Source organism: Copidosoma floridanum, unplaced genomic scaffold, assembly GCF_036245765.1.
Source record: "Copidosoma floridanum isolate Cflo_tuat_1 unplaced genomic scaffold, Cflo_Japanese_pri ptg000016l, whole genome shotgun sequence".
In the NCBI taxonomy this organism is placed as follows: Eukaryota; Metazoa; Arthropoda; class Insecta; order Hymenoptera; family Encyrtidae; genus Copidosoma; species Copidosoma floridanum.
The window spans coordinates 16,689,732-16,710,602 of NW_028321893.1; the positions used below are offsets into that span (position 1 = coordinate 16,689,732).

Here is a 20,871-nt window from a genome sequence, read left to right on the forward strand (position 1 = left end):
GAGTTTTACTGAGTATTCGAGCTCAACGCATGAGACCCTCTTACATTCTGGTTTTTTTTATCAGGCGATGCATGTCCAAAAAAATTTGAATTGAATTGTTTCTCTGTGAAATTTACTGAGAAAAAAATATGCACTGAATAAGCGTAGTGGACGTGCGTAATCATTCCTCAAAAATCAAATCTCCGTTTAAAATACCTCGGCCTTGCTATTTGAATTTTGCGCTGGTACGGTAACTGATCAAATCTCTGCAGTCGGTAACCTTGTCTCCAGGCATAACTATTACCACCTTCTCCGTAAAAGAGTTTAGCTATGCGTAGTCGCCCCTCCACAATGCTTAGGCCCCGCCTCCTGAGGCTAAGTGCTCTGTGATTGGAGGAATCGATCGATCATTAAATCAACAATATTTCGTTAATTATCCATGGAATCCAAATTTTGTAAAATGCTTTCCGAGAGCTTTTAATGAGCTTTATCTCGTGGTATAGTTTTCCGGGCTTAAAATCAGAACGCCCTGCATAGCTACGGGAATGGGACAGCATATACAAGTGAGCCGACAAGAGAGGCACTCTCGCTCTTGTCTGCTTATCGCCACAACATACCTTTTTGGATGAATAGTTACCTTGGTGTGCGTTTGCTAATGTAAAAGCCGGTATAGTAAATGCAATATAGAGCGACAACAGGAAGTGAAAGAACAACTACCCGTTAACATCTATGGCTGCTGCGACGGTCCATATTATTCGCCACCTAGGACTTCTATATCCAGGTGTTAACCACTACCCATCGAAGCTCCCAGAGCCCGATCTTGACAAAAAATAATCTACACGGTTGTATCAACATGGTAAACTCGCTTCGTTATACTTCATTAAAACCAGTAGTTTTCAATTTTTATGTTATAAGAGTATAAGTAACATATATATATATATATATATATATATATATATATATATATATATATATATACATATGAGAATAAGTGTTTATCATTAATGCATGCAACTCTGGTTAATATCCGTCTTATCACTTTAATCTCTTGCTAATACAATTGGATATGTTGTGTCCTGCTGCTTATAGCCAGGCAAGAAAGGCTAGCCATATCACAAGATATACCTATCTAACCAAACAGAGATTTTTCAATTATCCGTTATACGAGAAAAATCACTTATGTTATTTTAATAAAGCGTACTATACTTGTTTTAATCTGTGCGCAACTAGTCTTCGACTATCAGACGTAATTCTATGATAAGGCGTAATTTATTTAAAATGTTATTTAAAAATTTTAAACTGATTTTTCTTATTTACAAACGTCGTTGTCTTAAATGAATAACTTATCTCAACTACAAATTATTATTTTTTTATGAAAATTAGTATGAACAGTTATTGCTATTTTTAATTTGTTCTTAATTATTATATACATTAATTTTATGTCAATGTGACGTAGTTACTAATAATATTCATATAAAAACCACGATATTCTTGTACAAGACTCATAAGGTATCATACGTAAAAATAATGTTTTAAAAGCATAATCATGTATATACGTTCGTATACAACATTATAGTCGTATTTATTTAGCGTTTTCTCTCCCTTCTATGATCGTAGCATACTAGTATAGAACACAATTAAATAAGTATCGTTTTTTTTTCAACAAAGTAAATAATTTTTTGGAAATATTGGATGATAGAAAAATCTCTATTTATTTAGATAGGTATACCTATATTGTAAATGTCAGTGCTGCCACAACAAAGGTTAATTAAAAAAAATTACTCCCGAGTTTGCTGCGTCTTCAATCCGAATCTGAGTTGGCTGCTTTTTCAAGCCAAATCTGAGTTTGTTCAGTTGAACGCGACTAAAATCGAGTGCCGCCACTTGAGCGGAGGAGGATCGAAGTTCACAGCACGTTCGTCTGCATCAACACATAAAACCGCGCTTAAATTTATTTACTTCACAGACACGCGTTACGCGCGTTTCTTATTTTGCTCTAGATTCTCGTTTTCTCTCCCACTTCAAAACCTATTTCTTAGTCTGTCTCACCCATCTTCGGCATTGTTCATGTTCCGACGCCCGATTGACACTCGAGATAAATAACACCTCCGCTGATTGGCGCGCATCCTTAGAAAGAAAGGGGGGTTGAGGGAGAGAAAAAAGGTAGCGCCACTGGAAAGATTCGGTAGTCCTCGTACAGTCCGATACTTGCCTCTGTACAGAGCGGTCTCCAGTTGTTTTTCTGAGAACTCGTGTACCTGGCTCGTCTTGGGTAATTTTTGCTTGTTAAGTTTTAGAGAAGTTTCGTTGCGCCGCGACGCATTAACGTGGTTTTTGCATCAATTCGTCTTTGTTCGTCTAAATCTAGAATACAGCCGAGTGCCGCGTCAATATTCACCACGTGCTGTGAGCACTCACGGCGAAAGTCCGCACTCGCGGAACCGTGGTACAAAGAAGAGAAGGAGAACAGTGCGGACGCACACTTACACGCACACTCTTACACAATTACACCTCCACATCTGCACACCAATTCAAATCAGGTTGTTATTCTTTGTTCTATTCAATTTTGTATCGGTTGTTTTTTCCTCTTAGGAGGTTTTCTCGCGAGAGTTTCTTCCTTTGAGCCACAAATTATACCTTCATCAGTGGCTCATGAATAGTGTTTTATTTAGTTCAACCCAACCCATCCTATTCTTCGTAAATTAAAGTAGATGCTTTCACAATTAATTTCTTTCATTTTTAGTGAAATAGTTTCATATTTAAGCTGTTTAATTATTGCCCTTAAATTTATAAGTTTGTCCTGTGCTTCCGCATCATAGTGTTACCTTTCTCGCGTTTTATATTTCTTGTATTTTGTACTTGCTTCGCGATTTCTCCATTTAATATCTAATAAATCAGATGGCTTCGTCGCTTAGACGCAGTCATTAGGGTGGCATAAGACCCCTGTGCCACAATTATGAGTTGACTGCTTTTTTAACACAAATTTAAGTTGACTCTCTTTTTTGGAGATTGAAGGTGATCAGTGATCCGTTGGGGGCGAGATGTGAGAAATAAATAAACACAACTAGAGTGTATTTAAATTTTTTCTCTTACTTTGTTTTATTAATGCGCAACGTTTCGCTGACATATGTGTCAGCCAATAGTTAGACAGGTGACAAGTAAGTCAATACACTTACGAATTCTCGCGTGCCTGCGCCTGGTAAGGCTGAAACATATGTCAGAGAAACGTTGCGCATTAATAAAATAAAGTAAGAGAAAAAATTTAAATACACTCTAGTTGTGTTTATTGATTTCTCACATCGAGCCCCCAACGGATCACTGATTACCTTGAATTTCCAATTTCTTAGGAGGGCACTGATAAAATTTAAATAAGACTTTCTTTTTTCTACTAATTTTTTGAGCTGGCTTTGTCTTTTATCAAGCTTTCGATATACAAAATTACTAATACAAAATGAGTTTTTTAAGTTAAGAATGAAAAAGAATATTCTGGTACAAGGATACGTGTGCGTGTGTGCGCGCGCACGAGAGCGCAGTTAGTCATATCTTAAGATTTTTATGACACGTTTTGATGTATTTTAGTCTAGTTTGTTGTTTTTGTTTGCCTAATGTCACTGAAAATAGAATATCAACAGTTGGTTTTTTTCCACCTATTTTAACTTTATGGGTATGTTCAAGGATTTCTTTACCAAATTGAATGTTACCTAATTCATTAGTTTTGTATTAGTTTACCTGGCACGGCTAAGGTAAAGTACCCTGTATTCGGACAAAAGTGTTGTTCGGACCTTTATCCGGACAGCAGCGATAATTACATAATTTTTTTACAATTTCTGAATGAAAAAATTTATTTGTAATCTACAGTATCGAATTGATTTAGTATAGTTACAACATACGTCGAATTAATTTGATAATTCATTAAAAGAAATGTTTTTTCTTGCAAATCAAGGTTTTTTGTGTTTGGCTGCTGTCCGGAAATTAGATACTACGGTTCAAACTGTACCCCATATTCGGACACACATAATCCAGCAATTCACTTGCTTACAAGTGCAAAGAAATGGTTATACTATGCAGTAAAATACAATAATAATTTGTTTTTTGCATTTGTTTAACAAATTAAAGCCATTAAAGTAAAATATAACTGTATATAAAGATCTGCCATAACCTCATTTTCTCAATGTTCACGACTGTCCGGATTATGGTCCCTACGTCGTAACGGGACCTATATTCGGACTATTTAGAAATGCATTGTCCGAATATAGGGGTTTTGAGACTGAATCTTTATAATTATTTTAAACAATGATCACACGGTCACAAAGAACTTTTTTTTTTTCAAGTGACAGAAAAATTACTTTATTATCTATATGTCAACCGTCTTTTTCGCAAAAACAGCTAATTTCTTTGTGAATTTAGAAATAGTGGATTACCTAAAATTATGTGTCCGAATAGAGGGTACTTTACCTTAAAATATTTTAATATTTCATTGATTCGTTTGTTTTATATTAGGATTTTGTTAATTTTTTGCAATTTTATGAAGTTTTTTCAATTTTAATCTCCTTTATGTCACGTAGTTGTGTTTCAAAGTATTTTACATTTGAAAATATGAAAATTTTATTATTCGTTTGATTACAAAAACAACAAACACTATTCGTTTTCCCTTTTAAACAATATACTATGATAAAAAATATGTAAGTATTAAATTTTTTAGAAATTATATTATGTTAATGGATATGAATAAAAGTTAATGTGGGTGTGTGTGTATTTATGGTTGCCAAAGTATCGGTTATAAATTAAAATTTCCTTTACCAATTTCAAAATACCTTGGTTCAATTTTTTGTACTAGAATAAGTATCACTTTTGTAAAAGAAAAATTAATTCAGTTTGACAGTTTAATGCTAATTTATATTATATCAATTTAACAAAATCGATTTTTAAAAAATTTATCATTTTATTTTGTTAATTCAGAATTGATCATTGATTCAGAATATTCAAAATTAAATAATATAAAAAATCGTAAAGTTTACATACACATTTATAGTTTACACACATATTTAAAGTATACATTTTTATGGACATAGGTTATTGTTACTAACAAATCTGGTTTTATATCAGTGATCATATTTGTAAATTTTTAATGTAGTTGAAAGTAAAAGAATAGGTATGTGAGTGCGTGTGCGGTTATTTGATAAAACGTTAGCAATTTAGATTTATACCTCGTTGTGTCTTGCATACAAGTATCATTTTCTACATATTACCGCAAAAATTATCGAGAATATTTAAAGAATGTTAATATGTAAAGAACGCATGTGAAAAATCTCATTTTTATTTCATTTTGTATAAGAAATACATAAAAATGGGCAATACTAGTAATACAATTACCAAAATATTGAATGAAAGAGTTTAAAAACTCATATCAATTCAATTAATGTTTAAATATTTTTTTAAAATGAACTAAATTTTTTTTTCTAAGTGTGATATTATTTATCTTAAAATTATTAGAACTGTTTAGACTCTGTACACGTATAATAATTATAAGTAAAAATTAAAAAATGACTAAACAACTGAAATTTCATTGTACATGGCAATAAATGATATTTTAGTTTAAAGTTCTATATATTTTGGATGGTACTTATAACAAAGTTTGCTCAAGCTTGATTAAGAAGGCCCAAGTATGTAGAAGCCTGAAGACAAAGCTCAAATTCCTTGACACCTGAAAATGATTGCAATTAGCTTTTGAATAAATAACCATGTATAGTAGGGTTGTTATAAATTTGAAGGGATAAAAAGAATAATAATTTTTAATTTTTTGTTTTTGATATTTTATACGTATTTCATTTTCCCTAACAAAAATTTTTATTAGAAAATTATGACCATTTTCATATAATTATTTTAAGAAACTGCAATAAAATATGTTATATTTCACACGCATATCATAGTTGGCAGAGAAGTTCAGCTACTACTGAAATTTTTTTACTAGCCTAACCTTTCTATAAAAAACAATAAAAAATTTAAGTGAAACTATTTTAAAAATATAATTCCTATTACATTTTATTAAGTTTTTTGGGTGCTAATGACAAAAAAATTTTTTTATGACTTTTATGGGATGGATCTGAGGCTGAATTACAACCAACAACTTTTCTATTATATTATAAAAGGTAAGAAATTTTATATTATGTAGATTTTTTTTTTCAATCCAAAAAAAAAAATTTTGCGTCAATAAAAGTGATATTTTTACGGAAAAGCTTTTTATAATAGTTTAATACCATGTACAATATTGAAATATGCTTATTTTCCGAATCTCCAGGTTTTTTCCCAACCAAATTTTTCAGATTTCAAACTTAGCTGCTAGTCAACATGGTCAATTCATGTACGGAGTATAAAAGACCTATTAACACGAAGTTAACTGTGAATCAAGATATCGATGTGTATTTGCCAAATCAATACATCATAGTAGTCAGAGATGAATGGCAATTAATTTTTATTAGAAATTTTATCAAAGAAAAAGTAACGTAATTCAAACATAATACACCTTTAAAAGAGGATGACGAGTAAAATGTTAGATTAAAAGTTTGCAAATTCTTTTTTTTTAAGTTTTCTGAAGTGAAATCCGCAATTAGCCTTTGCCAAACTTGAGCATGCCCAATAAAATATTATTTCTCATCAGATGTAACGATAATTAAAGTATTTTCAAGCTTGACAGAAGATTATTGTGGATCTTGCTATTTTTAGAAGGACATAAGACGAAAAGGAGGTAGTGTTGCATGCGATCCTAGGAAGATGTGAAAACATGTTTATGCTAACAATAGTTGTGTGATTATAGTTTTCTAATGTTCCAAAAAATAAAGTTTGAATTAATTTAATTTTTTCAAACGAAACAAAAGGTCGACCATACAAATAGTATTAAAAACATACATTCATGCTTCTGTAGTCCCCCTGGCTTTCTCTTTTGAAATCACCACCGTATTTTCGTCTGTGTTCCCCTTTCTCTTGCTCATTTGCTGATTCATTCTCGTACTCGTGCATCGTCAAATGTGCTCGTACAACACGAGCCTGTACAGCCTACCAGTATATCTGTAAATACAGCGTGACAAAAAAAGGATAATGCTTTGAAAATTATTACTGCCCAAGCAAAAAGTCCTAACCTCGTAGATGTTTTAAAATTAAGATTTATCAAATTATTTTTCAATTTTCTTTTAGGTAACTTTTATGTAGGACTCAAATTTAGGCCAATTTTGTTGTCACTTCATATCATCTGTTTAAAAATTTTGTTTATTAAAAAGAATTTTCAACAATAAAGAATTCTTTGTAAAAAAAAAAAAAAAATATGTATACACACCTCAAATATAGAAAGATGATAATATCTATGTTTGCAAAATCTTTAAAATAAGTTACAAATACAAATGCATAATAAAATACTATTTGATTTATTTAAAAGATTATACAGCTTATAATAACTATTGTTTTGATGTAACTGATAAATTTATGGGTGTTACTTGAGATCCTGACGTAGTTACCATTTTCGTAGATTCAGGTTCCGTATCTAAGTATGTTAAGCTCATATTTTCCATCTGAAACAAAAAACACTGATTTTCAGCCAAACGTAAGAATAATTTAAAAATCTTAGTTTGAAAGAAAAAGATTAAATAAAAAGTAACAGCTGTAACTTAATAAAAAAAGAGCCAACTCAAAGCGTTAATATCTACGAAGCGGGCTTTATTCGCAGTCTCAATTGTTAGCCCATTTTTTATTTTAAGTTTACAACTTCAGATTGCCTTTTCCATCGTCTCAATATCATAGATCATTACTTATTTTGTGTTATTAAATTTTCTAGTGTAGTTACAGCAAAAATTCATAAGTCTCAATTTTAGAACCATCTATTAAATGGAGAACTAAGAGTTGGGCCCAACATATATAAAAACAGACAATTTCTTTTACCTTGATCATATTTTGACAACGTTTAAGTTTTTTTGTGACCACGATTTTTTTATTGTTTTTTTTTTTTTAATGGATTGTTACGTTTTACGCATACAACTTGGGTTTTTTTATTCTTCGATGCCCTAATGCATTCAATTTTTTAATTTTTCTTATTGTACTTTTAATATATAAATTACGAGAAATGATGTAATAATTAATTAACATAGAGGAGAAACATTTCTGGTTTTTCAAAACTTAATCACAAAGTACTTTCATTCTTTTTACACTTTGGCTTACTTCATCTTCTTATCTCTAATAGACTATCAGGCTCTCTGAAAGCTTAAGAAATGAATGCCTTGCAACCATTGAAGTAACTAGAATTCTATGATATTGCTTAGACTAATCAGATAGTTCTATCTGTCAATTGTTTGAATATTTGTAAATGTCCTGTTATTCTCGCCATGGCTTTTTGTATCCAAGGGTTATCCAATTTTAACAAAGACTTACGTAGATATGTCTCAACAAAACATCGAATAACTAATACACTTTTGACAGATCTTATTACTGCGTAGTTAGCATTCTAGTTAGTGGGAAGTACACAAGATGCCGAAAAACTACATTTTCGATATTAAAAATTGATTAGTAAATTTTTTCGGATAGTGACTGTGATTAAATGATTGATGAAAGAAATCGTAATAATAAATTTAATGATGGTCTAGATGTAAAAGACCACCACTGAACCCTTCAAGTAGTACCTAGATAGGTGGATGACCACGTTATCTGAAGGGAACTTAGCCCCTCTCACAAAAGATAAGCATACTAAGGGAAATAGGAAATTTAAAAAAAAGATACGATGGTAGAAAGGTAGGTACAACATACGAGAGAATCTAGCAATGTAGGGCGATGAACTTGTATTATTATAAGTCATTTAACACCAAAATCAAATTCTAAAAAAAAATAAAATGTAACTATAAATATCAGGCTTGGTAATAACTCTGGAAGTTCTAACGATCCAAGCTAATAGGTTTTAGACAAAAATTAATTTTAAAAAATAACTCAACAGAAAATCGTTTCTATCCGATACTTTAACTTAGTTCAAGCAAAGAAAAAATAAATAGAAATAAATCCAACAGATGTTTTGAGACGCTTCTGATAGTTCAACTGTGTAGTGCAGCATGATCAATCGTTAGTTATTTATACCATATTTATTTAAGGATAATGTAAATGCAGCTCAGCGCTGCAAAATTTTAATGAAATCGATCAATACAATTCATTTAAAATATTGTCTATTATATTGCTAACTACAACCAACTTTTTACCCAACTGGGACAAAAAACTACTCAGGCTACGTTCACAGTAGTAGTGTAATGCGCCACCTGCCTTACAGACCAGATCTTGCTCCACCCAAACACCACTTATTTTGATCCACAAAGAATTCTCTTCCTACAACACGTTTTACGCTAGTCAAAAGTATCAAAAATTGACTCGATTCATTCTTAGACTTATAAATTAAGGCTGCGTTCAGTAGTTGTGTTAGCTAGGAAGAAGCTGTACGCATCTAGAGACCCTAGATATTTGCCAAAGCCCCTAGTTCTACTTCGGCTCCCCTGACTACGTCTCGCAAATCTTGGGTAGTGCTCGTATTTTTAGTGTATTGCACGCAAAAACTGAGTAATCGTGTATTTACTTCGGCAACACCAGAGTCGTCTCCTGCCCTCGCTGTACAGCCCCCGATCTTAAGTAATCCTCGGAATTTTGTCATACTGCATGGAAAGTCTAATGATTAAGAGAAACCATTTGGACTGCGGCATTCACGTGCTTTCGTGTTTTGATCGTTTCATAGATGTGCTCTAAGAAAATGCGTACATAAGTGCTTTGTTTTTGAATCAGTGTTTTTCAAGGATTAGTGGAGAAAATTTCAAGTAGACCATACTTTGAATCTTCAAAGGGTTATCTGTTTTAATCGTAATTATCTGAAATTGTGCTAAAATTTGTCGTTTTAAGTATTTTTTATTTTATACTTAACGTCTAAAAGACGAATTGATAAATGTACCCTCTATTTTCATTAAATGACTCAGCTGTCACAATGAACAAAACAAATCGGAAAATTCGGCATTATCAAGAACACAAAATTAAGGGGGCTCTAGCAAGCACTGGTACTAACCCAGAAATAATTGTGTCAGTTGGTATCACTGCTGCAGGTGTATGTGCGAGCACCATCATATACGTATAAGTGTAACTGCAAAAACTGTTAGCTAATACAAGTGGAATACAACGACTTGATAAATATCTCGAATATCTCGAATTTTTTCAGAGTTACGTATATTTTGCAAGGTACCATCTGAAAGCTGAGATTTTTTTCCATAAAACAGTTACTGTCCTAATATGTAACTCCTACATTATGGTTGTAAAATAAGGATGTGTTTATGTTGCTCTATAAGAGGTTGTGCAAAATAAGCGAACTTTGAAAACAAATATCTCAAAATTTTCCAAGGTTACAGGGGTAAATAAAGACACAGCTGAATTTAGTGGATTCTTATCTATTAGTTAAACTACCTACAACTTCTTAACTCCTCCCACTGAAACCCCCTTAACAAAGATAGAATGGTATTTGATGAATATTATTACCTCTTTCCAATACTAGAAAATCACTTTAATCACTCATGAATACATGAATATGTCAAAAAGTTACTTTAAACATATTTTAAACAAATTTAAAAGTCGTTGTACTTTTTATTAAAGAAATTTTCGTACAGTGATGATAACAATTAAGAGTTCTCGCCCAAGCGCACAACGATTTTACTCTTTCCACGTCAGGCAGGCAGTGGAGAGAGAGCTCTCTCTACCGTACCTTTAACCTAAGCTCTACCCACTTTCACAGCTTAAATATAATTTAATACTATTTCAGTCCGTAGCGGTCGTAGCCAAGTGGATAAACACTTTTGCCTGCGCGTTGAATCTGCTAAATTCAGGTTCAAACCACAATCTCGCGCAACATTTTTTTTTTTTTTTTTGTTACTACTTATGAAAGATTTTTATTCCTTTATTTGTTGACTACAAATAAATATTAAATTTTTTTAATTTTAATTGCTTATGTATTTAATAAAAATCTGTTACTACATTATTTCGAAATTTTTTTTTTTTTTTAATAATGAAATTAGTAGTCATGCTACAAAAAAAACACGTTTTCTACACCACCTCGTAGTACGTTAATTTTAAAAGGAAAAATTATGATTTTTTTACAAGTTTTTTTTTTTTTTTTATTAATTTTGTAATATTACTATCACATGAAAAAGATGTTTCATAAACCTTACCAAAGAAATTATGTGACCAGTCTTTGCTAATCACACAACAACAAAAAAGATCCAGTCATATAATAATCAATCTGTCATGAAAAAATAAACAATAAAAAAAGGAATGCATATCAAACTGGTGGAAAATAAATGTGTTCTTTGATTAATACTTAATGCTTTTTTCTTCTCCAGTTGTTTCCAACATAGGCCACGTCCATGCGTCATAACTGTCGGCGAGTTGTTTGTTTTGATTATACATATACTTCACATCACGCACTTGAGGAAAAGATGCACATTCGCGCGAGCTGCTGTTTTGTTTAGAATTTAACTCTTGTAGTTTTCTTTCTAGTAAGATGCACATTCGCGCGTACTGCTGTTTTGTTTATAAGTCAGTTAGCTTTCGAGTAGTCGACAAGACAGTATGCTTGCTGGAGTAGATGTTTTTTGAGAAATAGTGCTTGATTATTTTCTGTCGGTGCATCGAGCATTTTTTTGTGCTTCTTTATTTCGTATTGCAGATAATGCTACAAGTGGCAAATGTTTATGGTGTTTAATCAAAGTGCTTTTTGTGTTGCTGATCTGTAGAGGTCAATACTTTTCTAGCAGCCTTGTTTTGTGCTTTTTGAGCGTTATAAACAATTGCTTTGGTGCTAGATATTTGTGTTTTATTAAAGTGCTTTTTAGTGATATTATATATAGTGTTAAATGCTGCATGGCAATTGTCTTGCATATTTTCTGCTCGTTTTAAATAAGTGCTTTGGTGACAGGTGTTTGTATTGAATTAAAATGATTTTTAGTGTTTTTTAAATACAGAGATAAATACTGTCTAGCAATCTTCCTGCATGTTTTCTGTGCATTATAAGCGATTGCTTTGGTTATATATACATATATATATATATATATATATATATATATATATACACATACATATATTTGTGTTTAATTTAGGTGCTTTTTAGTGAAATTTAATTATAGTGTTAAATGCTTTCTGCCAGCCTTCTTTCATGCTTTTTACGCGTTTTGAATAAGCGCTCTTTAACGTTTATAGAGTAGTGTACGGACAGTAATTCATAATTAATAGTTTTTCAATGTAAGCTGCAGTTTGCATGTGTATGCAACTTATAAAATATTGTATAAAAAATCAAATAGTGGTGCATTGAATGTATTTTAAAGAGGCTCTTTAACAAGTATTTAAGTCAACAGGCGTACTGTACAGGTAATTTATTTTATTTTATTATTTTCAAATTTTTTAAAAGTTTCTAAGATCTTATTTACAAGTTACAAGTTATGATTTTCATCTACAATTTCGGTAATTCTAAAAATTGCGAATATTTTTTATAAGCTCCAATTCCTTTCAGATTAAAAAATACGTTTATTGTCTATCTTCTATCTTAATATTGACTACAGAAAATCCATTAAATTAGAGAAGTAATACATCTGTCATTTTACTGAAATCGTCGTCAAATTTTTTTCTTTTTTTATATTTCGTTCATTAATTATACGTTATAGCGTTCTAGTCGCGCTTTTAAATAAATAAAAAGCCTCCTACAGTACACGGTTTATCGAGTGCATGCAATTTTGCAGGTTCTTAGTTTTTGTAGAGGTAGCTATTAAAAATTTGGTGCATCAAATTAATTGTTTTCTTGTTTTTTGCTTGCGGCATGCATCTTTACAAACCATGAAGTTTTTTTTTGCAATGGTAAGGTTTATCAAGATTTGAAAAGGCAGCATTTTCTGATAGTGTCATGGACGTAGCTTATATTACGTTACAGTAGTTTTAAAAAAGCATGTAATTGCCGAGTAATTTGCCTCTTTTTCGTACAAATAACTAAATTGTATTTTTAATTAGTTACATAAATTGAAAATTTGTTTTTCTGTCATTATTGTCTAAATTTCATATTATTTTTGTTTGTAACTAATAAAAAAAAAAAAAAAAAAAAAAAAAGATTTCACAATGGTAGAGTAAGTTTTGTATTTAATATTTAAGCAATAATAAAAACCATAAATAGTTATTTTTAATTGATTTACAGCATTGAAATAAACTGAAAAATATCTTGTATAAGTAGTAACAAAAAAAAAATTTTGCGCGAGATTGTGGTTCAAATATGAATTTGTCAGATTCAACGCGCGGGCAAAAGAGTTTATCCACTCAGCTACGACCGCTACAGACTGAAATAGTATTAGATTATGTTTAAGCTGTGAAAGTGGGCGAGGTTTAGGTTAAAAGTACGTTAGGGGGAGCTCCCCTTCCACTGCCTGGCAGTGTCTGCCTGACATGGAGAGAGTAAAATCTTTGTGCGCTTGGGCGAGAAATTTTGGTTGTTAGCATCACTGTTTCCATACCTAACCCATTCAAGCAGAAGAGAGGCTAGTAGTTGCATTGAGATAAAATTTTATTTTTTACATTATTGTTTCACAAATTAACACAGTTTTGATAAAAAATGTTACGGTAACAGATTTTTAATTACTGGGTGTTCATATAGAACGTCATCCTTTTTCTTTAGACTGAAATTTTCAACAGTTAGCAATATTATTTTTCATACTATGTCTGCTAATTTGGATGAACTATATCATTTGCATATGTCATTTCCACCAAAAAAATATTACTATATGTAGCCAGTAATTTTTATTTTAAGTGGAAAATACCTTATTGCGTTGGTGCACTTGACTCAAATCGTATAAGACTAAAATGCTCATTTATTTTAATTACAAAAAATATTATTCTATTGTTCGACAAGTCTTGGTGGATGCAAATTATACATTTACTGTCATAGACGTTGGTGGTTGTCGTCAACAGCATGACAATTCGACTTTCCACGCTTCAAAACTGCACCAATATCTAATACCATGTAAACTACCTATATAAAAAAATGCTAAACTATCCAAGTCTGAAATGGTCCTACCATTTTTTATGATCGCAGATAGAGCTTTTCCCAAAACGTATTATCAAACGTTGTCTAGATAATAATTTAACTCACAGCAAGAGATTTTTAAAGAAACGTTTATCATCAGCGATGATGGTAGTAGAACGTGCATTTGGCCATATAACAAAGAAATGGAATACTTTACGTAATGCATTGGAAAAAAGCCAGAAAACATTTGTCTTAAAAAATGTGAGCTTGTTGCATTATATTCTGTTTATCTTTTTGATGCCAACAAAATTAATCACAACTGGAATTAAAAAGTGTTAGAATTAGGCAGGAAATTCCGTTCTGCCCTAACAGCATACTCTAAAGAACAAGAATTACAACATTGAATTTCTCAAGCTTATTCGATTGAGTCTAGAGCTTAAAGAAAGGATTGCTGATGTGACTTCTCACATACCCACTTGTAAATAAGTAATTAAAAGGGGAAGAGATATTGCATCGCGGTAATTCAATCAATGTAAAGCTATTATAGACTTATACTTGTAATTTAATCAATTTTGTTGGATACTAATGTTGTATCATAAGAATAAGTTTTGCAAAACAGAAAGATTATATCGACGGTGCCTACGAAAAAAATTACAGATACAAAAGTGCGGCGAAAAAAATTACATCCTGAAAATTTGCGGAGAATAAGATTATTTACTATGAAGTACGGAGAAAACTATTCTAACTATGAAAGTGCGGAGAAAAAATGATTCATTCCGTTTGTGCGGCGAAAAAAATGACTACCTTAATACTTGCGTAGAATAAAATTACACTGTCAAAATGGGCGGCAAAAAAAAATTACACTTTCAAAATGTGCGGAGAACAAGATTACACGACTAAAATGTGCGGCGAAAAAAATTATCCTGTTAAAATGTGCGGCAAAAAAAATTACATGACTAGAATGTGCGGCAAAAAAAATTACTTGACTAGAATGTGCGGCGAAAAAAATTACATGACTAAAATCTGCGGCGAAAAGAATTACGGCCTAAAAACGTTGGTCGAAAAAAATTTTTTACCGTCAAGGCCGGCGAAAACTATTACAGCTACAAAAAGACGTGGAAAAAAAAAGATTTTATCGAAATGTGTTACGAAAAAGATTATTTTCGTTACACTGTGCGTACAAGTAGTGCGTAAAGTACTTCTAACCATACAACCTGAGGGACAACAAATAATTGATTAGGAAAAAAAATGTTTATGATGAATAAATGAATTAACGAATAACAAAAAAGGTAATTAATCCTGTTGGACTGTAACCTATTAATCCAGGGAAAAACGAAAAATGTAATCAGTGTTTATAAAGTTATTTTGGTAGATATTTACTTCAGCGTATCACCCTCAAAATTAGTATTAAGATTGGATATTTTTTAATTTTGATGATTATGAAGTTTGATTCATGTGGTTTTGAAGCGCGGAAAAAAAGAACTTTTTTCGAAAATTTTGATACTTTTTTATTTTTTTATTTTTTTGCTACTGTTTGCCACACATACGTATATTAACGTGTTTTCTGTACTATATACTTCCAGTACCTACATACAAAAAAGAATTATTAAGTACAAAAAGTGTATATGACAGAAAACCACAATAGTATATGTGTGGAAAACAGTATGAATATAGTCTATTGTACGTACAATAATTAACTTATACATACAAATCACGAAAGTACTGTTTGCCACACATAAATATATTATCATGGTTTTCTGTCATATTTACTAAATGTACTTTATGATTATCAATTTCATATAGGTACTAAAAGTATATAGTACAGAAAACACGTCAATGTACGCGGAAAAAAAAATAAACAAAAAATTAAAAAATTAAATTAAACATTTTGAAATAATTAAAAAAAATTTTTTTTTTCAAAAAAAACCAACTTTTTTTTGCTTTTCGCGGTTTAAAAACACGTGAATCAAACTTCTAAATCATCAAAATTAAAGAATTTCTAATTAAAATAATTGTTTACGAGGTGACGCGCTAAAGTAATTAATTACCATTATTTTGATGGTTAAATAAAAAAATAAAAGAGGAAGAAAACACATACAATTGATAGATAATAACCTAATAATCCATAGGATAACGGGTGATTAAAATCTAAGTTTAGATAATCGTAATGATACATAAATAAATTAATGATTAACGAACAAGACAATGAATCCCAATGGATTATAACCTAATAACCATGGGGACAACGAGTTATTAAATCATTATATCAGAAGTTAGATAATTATGTTGATAGATAAATAGATGAATGACTGATAAAAGAGAAAATGAATTTGAATAGGCTATAGCCTAATAATCCAGAGGACGACGAGTAATTAAAATGAAAGCTTATTTAATCATTATGATGAATACATAAATTAATGAATAACAAAAAAGACTAATAATTATGATAGACTATTACCTATTAACCCACAGGACAACGTCACAACGAGTAAATGAAATCAGAGTTTAAATAATCACTATAATCGATGAATGGATAAATAAATAATATATTAATAAATTTAATGCTACATAACCCATAGTGCTGCTTAGTTAATGAATTAATAAGTCCACAGCTAGTCCACCCAACGCGCTGGTTCGTTATTTGTTGTTGCTTTGTTATAAGATAAAAGCCTATTGGGTTATTTGGCTACAGTTTCTTCGAATAAAGTTTTTTGTTTGTAGACGAATTTATCCATTTTTTTAATTGCTCTTAATGTCAAACGATTGATACCCTATAATTTAATAAGTTGCTGTCTTCTGGAAAATCAGGTTAAGGTCCATTGAGTTATTTGGTTTAGATTTCTCAAAATTTTTAGTTTCTGTTTCCCATTCATTAAATTAATATAATTTCATACTTTTTACAAAAAAAATCATCTATTTTATTATCTGTAGTCCCTTGGGTTGATTGAGTTGCGTTATTTGATATTTATTAATCGTTTTTTGATGAAGTATTAAGTGCTCTGGATACCCTAGCATTACATTTTTTAACTAATTGACTATATAGCGCGCTGGGTTACGTGGCATTGGATTTATTAATTTATCAGTACCTCACCGCACCAGGTTACGTAGAATTAGATTTATTAATTAAATACTATCATCTTTTTCACAATACATTATCTTAAATTTATTTATTTGTAAACGTTCTGTTATCAGATCAGAGTCTATTTATTTGGTAAAAGTTGCTCGGGATAACGTTTTTTTCTTGTTTCCTAATTTACCAATTTAATAATTTTGATTATTTTCAACGATTTACAGCCTATAATTAATTTGCCATCCTCAGAATGATCAGATTAAAGTCTATGTGTATGAAGTTCTAAACGTTAGGACCCTACGACAATCCGAAAAAATTTATTTTGCTCCAAAACAATTGAAAACGAAATAAGGACTGTTATAAGGACTCCTGAGTGTAAATAAGCGTCAAATTAACATGTCAAAGCCGTAAACAGCTTAGAAAATTTAAAAAAAAAATAGCATCCAAATTAATTAATCGAGGGATCACAATGCGTAAAAATCGTATAAAAAATAAAAATAAATGAAACATTATTCCTATCATAAAACTATGGAGAAAATAAACGAATATATGCAGCAACATAAGACAAATACATAACCTTAATCCCTTAGCGCTCACAAAAGCAGGAATTTAACCCAAACCCAAAACGTTACTTATATAGTACTTTGGTTACGTTGTCCAAAAGAATATGGCAGTATTAGATTTTTGATATCATCTACTACGTATAGTCAACAAATCAGTAGAGTTTTAACACCCGGAAACATAACCTCAATTACTTATAGCGCAACAGAGCCAAATATTTTCTCAAAAACGACGCTTATCTGCTAGTTTGGTTATTTAAAACTGCCATATTCTATGGGTCAACGAAATCAAGCTACCGTACAAGCGTCGTTTTTAAGAAAATTCATTGTTTTGTTGTGCTATAAGTAGTTGAGGTTATGTTTCCGGGTGTTAAGACTGCTCTTATTCGTTTACATTACATAGTTAATGATATTGAAAATCCAATACGGCAATATTTTCTTAGGCAACGTAACTAAAGTACCATAGAAGTAACGTTTTTGGGTTAAATTCCTGCTTTTGTGAGCGATAAGAGATTAAGGTTATGTATTTGTGTTATGTTGCTGCATAAATTCATTTATTTTCTTTATAGTTTTATGATAGGAACAATATTTTATTTATTTTTATTTTTTATACGATTTTTATGCATTGTGATCCCTCGATTAATTAATTTTGACGCTATTATTTTTTTCAATTTTTTAAGTTGTTAACGGCTTTGGAATGTTAATTTGACGCCTATTTTTACTCGGGAGTCTTTATAACAGTGCTTTTTAGCGTTTTCAATTGTATTGCAGCAAAATGAATTTTTTCGGATTTTCGTTGGGTCCCAACGTTTGAAACTTCAGACACATTAAAGTCTATTGGTTCGATTAGTTAAAGTCATTTTGGGATTGATTTTTCCGTCTGTTATTTACTTATTTACTTAGTCATTGAGAAGAATTTGCTTTTTTCTGAACTAGTAGGTTAAAATCTACTGTGTTGTTTGCGTACAGTTGGTTGGTAATAATTTTATGCTTGTTGCTTATAATATTATTTAATAATTTCCAAAACTTTTAACAAAACAATTTTATGGTCAAATCATCATGTTCCCTCATTGGGACTCATTCACAAAATTTGTCAGCCAGTTGGCGTATTCCTCGCTACTGGTAGTCTATGATACACTATACTTCTATAATGGTATATTCAGGTATAATGTATATACAGGTATACTTTAACATAGACTCCGAAGAGCGAGGACTACGCCAAGACTGCCAAAAGGCTGACAAATTTTGGGAATTATGTCCAAGGAATATTAGATTAATGTTGCTTGTTATTTATTGACTTGTTTGCACCGCGCATATGTAAAAGGGCCTTGCAGTCATTGCACTCTTCCCTGCTCTCGTCTTATGTTGCTTAGCTCTAATTGGCTTCGGAACATTTCCGACGGACAGTTCCAAAGTGGTGAGGGAATCCAATATGGCCAACGCTGCTTCTACCAACGTTGGCTTAAAAGGATTCCCACAGTAAACATTAAAATCAGGGACATAAAAAATACTGTCACTAACATACTAATCTATAGAATGTTAAAAAAGCGAATAGGCAGAGAAGAAGAAGAAATTCCAGAGGTTCTCACCGGTGCTCCCACATGTGACTGGCAAACATGTGAAAAATAACACAAGCGACAATCCCCGCACAACCCGGTGCGCTCACTGGTCCCTTTATTTATTTAAAATAACTTAAATAACACAAATGCCAATCCCCACAAAAAACAAAGCGCTTACTAGTCCCTTTATTAATTTGAAATAAATATTATGATAATCATGCGCCAATCCCCTCTAAACCCGGAGCGCTTAATGGTCCCTTAATTTATTTGAACTGAATTAAATAACACAAGCGCCAATCATAACGCAACCATGAGCGCTTACTCGTCCCTTTATTTAATTAGAATAAATATAATGACTAGACAAGCGGCAATCCCCTTACAATCCAGTGCACCGGTTTGTGTGAAAATTGGCGCTTGTGTTATACAATTTATTTTGAATAAATAAAGGGACCAGTAAGGTCAATGGGTTGTGTAGTGGTTGGCACTTGTGTTATTTAATTAATTTTAAATAAATAAATGGACCAGTAAGCGCTCCAGGTTGTAATGAGATTGGCGCTTGTCTTATCATTATATTTATTTTGAATAAATGAATGGACTAGTAAGCACCCTAGGTTGTGTGGTGATTGGCGCTTGTATTATTTAATTTATTTTAAATAAATAAAAGAACCAGTACGCGCAATGGGTTGTGTTGGAATTGGTGCTTGTCTTAACATTATATTTATTTTAAATGAATAAATGGACGAGTAAGCGCTCCAGGTTGCGTTGGGATTGGCCCTCGTCTTATCATTTTATTTGTTTCAATAAATAAATGGACTAGTGAGCACACTGGGTTGTGTGGGAATCAGCACTTGCATTATTTAATTTATTTTAAATAAATAAATGTATCAGTTAGCGCTCCAGGTTGTGTTGGGATTGGCACTTGTCTTATCATTATATTTATTTTAAATACATAAAGGAACCAGTAAGCGCACTGGGTTGTGTGGTGGTTGGCACTTGTGTTATTTAATTTATTTTGAATGAATAAACGGACCAGTAAGCGCTCCAGGTTGTGTTGGGATTGGCACTTGTCTTATATTTATATTTATTTTAAATAAATAAATGGACTAGCATGCGAAACGAGTTGTGTTGAGATTGGCGCTTGTGTTATTTAATTTATTTTAAATAAGTAAAGGAACCAGTAAGCGCAATGGGTTGTGTTGGGATTGGCACTTGTCTTAACATTTTATTTATTTTAAATAAATAAATGGACCAGTAAACGCTCCAGGTTGTGTTGGGATTGGCGTTCGTTTCATCATTATATTTATTTTAAATAAATCAATGGACTAGTGAGCGCACCAGGTTGTGCAGTGATTGGCGATTGTGTTATTTAATTTGTTTTTAATAAATAAATGGACCAGTAAGCGCTCCAGGTTGTGATGGAATTACGCTTGTCTTATCATTATATTTATTTTAAATTAATAAATGGACTTGTGAGCGCACTAGGATGTATGGTGAATGGCGCAAGTCTTATTATTATATTTATTCTAATAAAACAAATGGACTAGTAAGCGCACTGGGTTGTGTGTGGATTGGCGCTTGTTCTACTTAATTTATTTTAAATAAATAAATGGACCAGTAAGCGCACCAAGTTGTGTGGTGATTGGCACTTGT

At 31.5% G+C, this 20,871-nt stretch overlaps 1 protein-coding gene across 2 annotated transcripts in view; it reads right to left on the reverse strand.

Moving 5' to 3' along the window:
• Positions 1-7,419: 7,419 nt before the first annotated feature.
• The window catches only part of Cdc23 (cell division cycle protein 23), a 155,176-nt gene continuing 141,724 nt past the window's right edge, over positions 7,420-20,871 (reverse strand). The window contains exon 8 of one of the 2 annotated variants that reach the window (XM_089592380.1): positions 7,420-7,541. In XM_089592380.1, coding sequence (XP_089448506.1) covers positions 7,428-7,541 — 114 coding nt within the window. In that variant the 3' untranslated portion in view covers positions 7,420-7,427. The remainder of the gene's footprint in view (positions 7,542-20,871) is intronic. The other variant, XM_089592382.1, reaches the window with a different exon arrangement.